This window comes from Stylophora pistillata, unplaced genomic scaffold, assembly GCF_964205215.1.
Source record: "Stylophora pistillata unplaced genomic scaffold, jaStyPist1.2 SCAFFOLD_1341, whole genome shotgun sequence".
Taxonomy (NCBI): domain Eukaryota; kingdom Metazoa; phylum Cnidaria; class Anthozoa; order Scleractinia; family Pocilloporidae; genus Stylophora; species Stylophora pistillata.
Window position 1 is genome coordinate 46,753 of NW_028290857.1, and position 8,704 is coordinate 55,456.

Consider the following 8,704-nt stretch of genomic DNA (forward strand, 5'->3'; position numbering starts at 1 on the left):
GTACACACGGGTACACAGGGTACACAGGGTACACACGGGTACACAGGGTACACAGGGTACACAGGGTACACAGGGTACACACGGGTACACAAGGTACACAGGGTACACACGGGTACACAGGGTACACAGGGTAAACAGGGTACACAGGGTACACAGGGTACACAGGGTACACAAGGTACACAGGGTACACAGGGTACACAGGGTACACAGGGTACACACGGGTACACAGGGTACACAGGGTACACACGGGTACTCAGGGTACACACGGGTACACAGGGTACACAGGGTACACAGGGTACACAGGGTACACACGGGTACACACGGGTACACAGGGTACACAGGGTACACTGGGTACACACGGGTACACAGGGTACACAGGGTACACAGGGTACACACGGGTACACAGGGTACACACGGGTAAACAGGGTACCCAGGGTACACAGGGTACACAGGGTACACACGGGTACACAGGGTACACAGGGTACACACGGGTACACAGGATACACAGGGTACACAGAATACACAGGGTACACAGGGTACACACGGGTACACAGGGTACACAGGGTACACAAGGTACACAGGGTACACAGGGTACACAGGGTACACAGGGTACACACGGGTACACAGGGTACACAGGGTACACACGGGTACACAGGGTACACAGGGTACACAGGGTACACACGGGTACACAGGGTACACAGGGTACACACGGGTACACAGGGTACACAGGGTACACACGGGTACACAGGGTACACAGGGTACACAGGGTACACACGGGTACACAGGGTACACAGGGTACACAGGGTACACAGGGTACACAGGGTACACAGGGTACACAGGGAGAATGGGTAACAGGGAGTCTATATGGAGACTGGGTAACAGGGAGTCTATATGGAGACTGCCATGAATTACTTGCCGAATTTATGTTGTTTATCGGGAATGCAACCTAGCCTGCGTGCCACTCAGCCCAGCTAGGTAGCCAGGCAGCTAAGTCGCAAGAAAGTAGCAAGAAAGTCGCAGCTAAGTCGCAAGAAAGTAGCAAGAAAGTCGCACCTAAGTCGTAGGAAAGTAGCAAGTCGCAGATAAGTCGCAAGAAAGTAGCAAGAAAGTAGCAGCTACGTCGCAGCTAAGTCGCAAGAAAGTAGCAAGTCGTAGACAAGTCGCAAGAAAGTAGCAAGAAAGTCGCAGCTAAGTCGCAAGAAAGTAGCAAGAAAGTCGCAGCTAAGTCGCAAGAAAGTAGCAAGAGAGTCGCAGCTAAGTCGCAAGGAAGTAGCAAGAGAGTCGCAGCTAAGTCGCAAGAAAGTAGCAAGAAAGTCGCAGCTAAGTCGCAAGAAAGTAGCAAGAAAGTCGCAGCTAAGTCGCAAGAAAGTAGCAAGAAAGTCACAGCTAAGTCGCAAGTGAAAAAAAAGAGAGGAAAGTGTATGTCCCTTTGAAGCCACCGTAGGTTGCCACCATATTTTGAAAATGTGCGATTTTTGGCTACATTTCCTCTTAATCCCAAGGCCCGCGAAGCAGATTTTCAATTGGGGGGGCTAATGCGAACGCTTTAGCGTGAGCAACCAGGTAGGGGAGCCGGGGTCATGCTCCCCCGGAAAAATTTGAAATTAAAGTCTTCTGAAATGGCTAGAAATGGATCTAAAACTGCCAAAAGTGCATCTGTTCACTTGAGACCAATATTTGTTTGCCCTGGAATAGAGGTTTCCCAAAAGAGAGTTTTCTCTGCATATTTTTTCTCTAGCTGTGTGCTTAACAGATTTCTTTCTCTCTTTGTACTTCTGTAAAGTTTTCCTGTAGAGGATCCGATGCATTGAGCTCTGTTGCTGACATTTTTACCCACCAAGGAAAGTGTGTTTATATTTAATCTTATTTGAGTTCCCAGTTCTCAACTGAAAGTAGGAGATCAAGGTGCAATATACAACAGAGAGGACAATGATATGCATGATAAATGATCATGAGATTCTTAAGGCAATGAAAAAGATGGTTTTCATGAAGATGTCTTTTAGATAGTTTATATAAACAGATATACATGTATGTTTGCTTTTAGAATTGTGTTGATGCTTTTTATATGCTAAAGTTTGACAAAAAAGTGGCAGCTATAATGGGCCCATTTAGTTGTGTAAAGCTTTGTGTTAGCCACTGTGAAAGGTTATGTTTTGCGATCTGCAGTAAAAAATAAATATTTTAATCACACCACAAAAAGTTTGCACCAGCAGGGATTTTTTTCTAGATGTAAAATTAATACATAATGCACCCTTAACCCTTTATTTCCCAAGATTCCTTTAAACTAGTAATTCTCTCTACTTTCCTCTGCATAGATCCTGATGATGTCAGTTTGGAGAATTCAGTGTTGGATCAACTATTTATCCCCCAACTGATATTTTCCTTTATTCTCATCACTTCTTGATACTGTATTTATTTGATATTGTAAGGAGAAATTCTCTCCCAGTTACTCGTAACAATTACATGTAAAGGGTTTAAATAACAACCATTTAATTTTGTACTTGAAAATAATTTTGTTTTTATAGAGAATAATTCTGTTCTGCTTGGCTTTGGCCAAAGATTAATCATATAAAAATAATAAATAGTTCTGCAATGATATCTCTGACTGGTAGTTAAAGTAATAATAATTCTCTAGGGGTGACAATGGTCCCAAGTTATACAAATCAGTGCAATCTGGTATGTGTTAAAATTCAATCATGATGCTCTTGGCATAGTAATGTAAAAATAAAAATAAAAAAATGCATGAAAATGAATCAAATGTTGTGATGTAATTGTCAGTAATACGTATCACCTAAAAAAAAATTGGTGAGCTGTTTTTGCCCTTGAAGTAATGGAATCTTTTTTCTTTTGAACAATGTTTTTCCACTAGTTTTGCATTTTGTGCTCTTTTGCATGGTGATGTCCTTCTCAAGGAGCATGCGTTTGGGTGGTGGTTTTGCTACATATTTAATGGTTTTGTTGCCAGTTGAGATGTTCTCTTTGTCATACCTGGTTTCTGTTAAAGTTCTTTCCTTGGTGTGACATTTGGATGTATCCTCAACGTAAGATTTATTGCCACATTCCTTACGAGATGTTAAAGTATCATTGCTTATGGCAGCACTCATCAGGTCTCTTTTGTTAGCTGAACTTAGTCCTATCAGAATGTTGAAGGCAGGTTTGGCCCAGCTCATATCGCCACACACTTTTCTATAGCTTTCAAATGGTGTCTACAAGAAAAAGGAAAAAATTAATATAAGCTTTTCTAAGATGCACCTTGAGGAAACATAACATATAATTCGCTGGTGCATTAATTAAGATAACCCTCTTTGAACAAAATAATAAAATAAAAAGTGTCTTTACTTAGATTTCACCTTGATTAAATTCACTGGATGGTTTACCAGTATCTTACCTTTTCAGGTTTGTGTTTTGGTGGCTGATCCTTGTGTGGTATGACAGCTCCTTCTGAAGACTCCGAATCAGGTGTTCTAGCAAGAAAAAATTAATCATGTCACTTAAAACTTCTCTTAGGACAATAAAAATTTACTTAGAATTGTACCTCACAGGCAAAACTGGGGTTGCATACAACTTGCCAAGGTTTTCTTGATGCAGAAATTACTACCTACTGATTTATTCTGTTAAAGTGGAGAGACAAATTGTCTCTCCACTTGGTGCCAGGAAAATTTCTTGCTAGGAAGACGAGAGAGTGACAACATCTGCACCAGTGCCAGCTGGTCTACTACTAAGCTAGCTTAGGGCTTACCATGCGATGTCTAAAAGTCCCAGAGTTTTTCAATACTGTTCCACCTTACCTGAACTGACTAAGTGTAGATCGTAATTTTGATCTTCCACGAGGTATTTCTGGTGTCATCAGAGCACACCTCAAGTCCCTTGTTTCATATTCTTGGAGACAACTTTTCTAGTCATGCTCATCTAATACAGCCTGAATCAGGAAATACACATTCATTCCTGCCATGGATGACTTTGCTTGGCCACCATCACATATTTTGCAGCTTAGTTGTTCCACCTTTTCTTTCAGAGATTCCACAGTTTTGGCAATACTTTCATTTGTAAAAACCTTTTCTTTGGATTTAATAATGCTTGCTTTGAGCATGTTCATGATTCTTAAGACAGCAGTTCTGAAAGATAAGCAGACACCTTATTTTCACAGGGTTTATCCAAACATGCCAATCACTTTGGACAATCTCACCACTCAGTCAACTGTATTTAATTTTTTCACTGCAGTACTGTGACAATCCTTTTAACTGGTTAGACTCCTTTGTGCATGCTTTTCTTTCGGAAGTACCCCATCCAATGAAAGGTGCTCAACAAAATAATAGGATTTTTCCCATGATTAGCTTGTAAAACAACCTTAATCTGACTGGGATGCATCCAAGATTTAGTCAAGGGGCCGGTTCGTTGATTGTCCAAGGGCATGCTCCCCCAGGAGATTTTGAAAATTAGGTCTTCGGAAACATGATTTCCAGCATTTTGAGGGACAATTTAGGGGGTTGGACTGAACCACCCAAAGCACCCCTGGGTCCGCCTCAGAATCTAGATGCAACAGTTTTCTAATTTTTATCACTGAGAGTTTGGTGGAAGAAAAAAATTGATCTTGGTTTTAAAACCTTTTTTTGCAGAAATGATCATGTTCTTAAATTAAAATAGTGAACAATATGTATCTACAGCTATCTTACTTTGCATCTGCTGTTTCTTCACAGACAGTTTGTAACTTTTGGAAAAAGGTCACAAACTCTCCAAAACCCTGTAAAAACAAATTGTTGAAAACCACAGATGAAGGAAGTTATTAAACATTAGCCATGAGTATGGGACAGAAAAGTTTACACCAACTGGGCTGCAAAGAACTCTTTGGCTTAGTAAAGATTCTCTCTTGTGGTAAAATGACCTGACACCTACTAACAGCTGAAATATATTTATAAAAATTCTATTTGGTAAACTAAAGGGAATAATAAATTTTGATATACTGATATATACCTTAGTTAATGGAAGAAGTGGGTTGTCATCAATTGGTGCATAACTCTTTCCACCCAATCGTATCCTCAGAATAAACGAGACAGCTGTCTGTTGGCATGGGAAGGAAAGAAAACTAAAGAAAACTGTGTAATATTATCCTCCAACTGCTAAGGATAATGATGAGAAAAAAAATTGTTTTTTCACCACTGGATCAGACTATATACATTTTAGAATACAGCTCAATCCTATCTCACAGTTGTTTATCAAGGAGCCAATCTATTGAGAAGCAAGGCAGGATCAGCCACAGATAGGAGGTATACATTGTCACAGCAACTTCTTGGAATGAGGAAATTGGTTTAGGAAGTATCTAAGAACTCCAGTAATATGGATTGAAAGATTACAGCTTTTGCTTTGTTACCTGTCCTCCATGATGACATAAACTGATGATGATGAATGCAATGATATACATGCATGCAAGAATATCAACATCATGATTTAAATGCTTGAAAAATAACTGAGCTGCCACCTCTTGTTTCACCCTCCAGACTCTTTCAACGCGCCAGAATTGCCTCTCAAACACCAAGGGATAATTTTCCAAATGAATTGAAAATTTTGACTCTTACAATTGCAACACTCTTAGTCTAATAGTGATTGATTCCACTCTTTGAAAACACTTTGCTAATGTATAGCCCACACCCTATTTAACTTATGTGCCTATTTAAAAGTGGCTTAGCCAGAAATATTTTACGCATGTGTGGTCTTCACAGCAACTTTTTTGATAACTGTCATTTGCTGATAGCAGTTCATAATTGCAGAATTTTCATGATAATATTCACTGTAAAAAAAATTGCAGGGGTTTCATCTAAGTTTTTAGCAAGGGGGCAACTGGTTTTCACAGGCAGGCAAAACTCTTTGGACTTAACTTCTTTATAAGATAAACTTTCCTCTATATGGTCAAATCAGGTGGGCAAAAACTTCCTTAAAACCAGTCAATTTGCTCAGTGCCCAGTCCTTAATGAAACACCTGAAATTGAGTGGTACCTGAGACATAGGCATCTTTTTTTCCCCCTGCAACTTTCCTCAATACTGTAAATTGTTTATGAGCCAAGTCCCTGCGAGGGATATGGATGGCCTGAGACAAAGCTAGTTCATCTCTCTAATTCACTAGAAGCCTGAGGTAACTCGATAAACTTTCAGCAATTGATCCTGTTTTCAAAACAACATGTACAAGATTAACAAATCAACAGATCACTTGTTAAGTCAAGACCATGCCTAACTTACCCTGCGAGCAGAGCCTTTTTAACCTGTCCTCGAATCGATTAAAAAGAAGAAAAGTAGAAAAGGCTCTGCTCACAGGGTATGCCTAACTTCACACTAGTTCATATTTTTTTTCATTTATTTATTATTATTTTGATTTATTTTGATTTATTACAGATTCCAACAATTAAGAGGTTCTTCTTCTGTAACAATACTAATCTAATCTAAGTATATATACATATATATGTAGTAACTAATTAAAAGTATAATAACAATAATAAAATTAATCAATGTAACTTATCGTGAGATATTAAAATATACAATACATATTATGTGGATTAAAGACCAATATTTAGCAAACAAATGTTTCTTAGCACTATGGCAAAAAACATTATGTTCTAAAACGTTTTTTGTTGCTATCGGGAGTCTATTGAACAACGTTGCCGATGTGTATAAGGCTGTCCCTCAGAGAAATCAGCACTGAGAAGATGGCTATTGAGCTCAGGACTGAACAATCCAGCTTTCAACCAAACTGTACTAACAATAGCTGAAGGTGGTTTGGGACTGTATGTACTAATTAAGTACAACATATATGTTCGTATGATGCACGATCTTCGCAGTAGATAGCGCTATTTAAGCAATAGCGAAAATCAGACCTGAAAAAAATCAGGCCTGTACGGGATTCGAACAACTGACCTCTGCGATACTAGTGCAGCGCTCTTACCAATTGAGCTAACAAGCCCACTGGGAGCAAGCCGTTAAGTTGATTCGTAATAAACCTGTGAAAGTGATAAATCAGATACAATGAAAATATATGAAGTTCATATATTTTGAACTGCGGTATTAGATATGTATGATTTTCGCTATTGCTTAAATAGCACTATCTACTGCGAGGATCGTGCATCATACGTATCTAATACCGCAGTTCTTAATATATGAACTTCATATATTTTCATTGTATCTAACATATATGTTCCTTTACTCCTGTTTTTCTTTTTTTAAAATACTAGATTACCCAGGGGGATGAAGATTTCCCTGATAACACCAGTTTCTTTGATCATTTAACACAAATCTCTGTTTTAATCATGGTTAAAAAACACAGAAGCATTTTACTAAGTTTTCTCAGAAAACTTTCCTCATTAGCAGACAATACACAGTGATTAACATAATTTTCACAGTGGCCAAAACTGAGACCATGGCATTCCAACAATTGGTAATTAATTATAGTGATTTCATTTTTTCATTGAATTATCCACATTTTATATGCTAGAGGTTAAATTATACTCACTTAGTAGTTCATAACTTATATTTTGCCAATGCTGAAAACGACCCCAAACTTACACACCCACTGGCCACTCCCACCCCTGCAGCTTCTGTGGACACCAATGCCACTCCATGATTGGGCAACATAGCCACAAGAGAAGCTGCAGAGCCTGACAGCGACTCTTTTAATCCCTCTTACCTCTTTTTCCCCACTTATTTCAACCTCAAAACCCCTCTACTAGACCATTCCCATTGATGCAAAGGACCAAACAAATATGAATTTTCTGAAGCCAGTGAAGGGATTCTCTGAATTTCAGAGCTAGTTTCTCGATGTTTAAAATTACCTGCGTGAACGATTCTTGTGAAAATGAATGAGATAGAGGAGGATTGGGGTTCCTGTGCTCTGGAGATTGTTTTAGTACCAGGTCATCAAGCACATCTACTGGCACATCTTGCTCCAGGAACGTATCAACTGTTTTCTCAGATAGTGAGTATTGACCATCTGTGTTCACAGAAGAATTAGAAAGATATGTGAAAAGGAGCAATGTAAAAAAAGTTGCAAGTTTAGACAATAGTTAATACTTGTGCTGTAAAGTTCGTGATATGATGAAACTCAGTTGATTTTAAGGGTGACCTACCTTCTCTCTCTGTGGAGCAGAGCACTGTTCTGTTTCCAACCATCAGCTGAAGAATTTGTTGCTGGAAGAAATGTTTCATGCAATGTTTGAATTAACAAATTAATGAATTAACCATTTCATTCTTGAAGTTTACAGTAACACTTTTAATTAGCTAAATTACATGACTGAAGGACAACTTTAGTCAGTGTCTATACTAACAAAAGTCACCACTACTAATCCTTTACACCTGCATATTCTCCATACTGTTCTCTATACATTTCCTAAGGTGCTTACAAGGAGAATTTTTTTAACAATAAAGATGGTGATCATTTCCTCTATTCTCATGACCTTAACGTGTGATTCAGGGTGATACTGTAAGGAGAAATTAGATGGTAATCACATGTAAGGGTCAAATTAAAGGGTTAGGGATTATTTCATACCTAAAGCATTTCATAAATATGTTTTCTACTATAATTAATGATTATCATTGTTCATTCGTTCATTCATTCATTTTAGTTTGCCATTACCAGTAAAAAAATTAACCGAATACAAAATTTATGATACATCAAAGATAAAATGAACTATTCTAACTAAATTAACTTCAAAATCAAAGGAAC

General features: G+C 38.5%; 1 protein-coding gene across 2 annotated transcripts; it reads right to left on the reverse strand.

Moving 5' to 3' along the window:
* Window positions 1-2,679: 2,679 nt before the first annotated feature.
* LOC148715717 (PCNA-interacting partner-like) lies at window positions 2,680-8,698 on the reverse strand. 2 transcript variants are annotated; one of them, XM_088746596.1, is made up of 6 exons: window positions 8,109-8,698; window positions 7,815-7,972; window positions 4,972-5,058; window positions 4,674-4,741; window positions 3,789-4,115; window positions 3,389-3,464 (listed from the first exon to the last, which is right to left on the reverse strand). In XM_088746596.1, exons 1-5 carry the CDS (start codon window positions 8,185-8,187, stop codon window positions 3,896-3,898), a joined length of 612 nt encoding a protein of 203 aa, XP_088602722.1. In that variant the 5' UTR covers window positions 8,188-8,698; the 3' UTR covers window positions 3,389-3,464; window positions 3,789-3,895. The 2 variants fall into 2 exon arrangements, with proteins under 2 accessions (XP_088602723.1, XP_088602722.1); XM_088746597.1 differs by lacking the exons at window positions 4,674-4,741; window positions 4,972-5,058; window positions 7,815-7,972; window positions 8,109-8,698 and adding an exon at window positions 2,680-3,206 and having other exon boundaries at window positions 3,789-3,992.
* Between the last annotated feature and the right edge of the window lie 6 nt (window positions 8,699-8,704).

What these genes read in the sequence shown, in the direction of transcription:
- LOC148715717 (XM_088746596.1), bottom strand. Translation starts at nt 8,187, where the DNA reads ATGAAACATTTCTTCCAGCAACAAATTCTTCAGCTGATGGTTGGAAAC. An exon ending in CTGCTCCACAGAGAGAGAAG is followed by an intron (nt 7,973 to 8,108) that starts GTAGGTCACCCT and finishes CTGTGAACACAG; the next exon opens with ATGGTCAATACTCACTATCT. An exon ending in GAAGAAACAGCAGATGCAAA is followed by an intron (nt 4,116 to 4,673) that starts GTAAGATAGCTG and finishes CTTATCTTTCAG; the next exon opens with AACTGCTGTCTTAAGAATCA.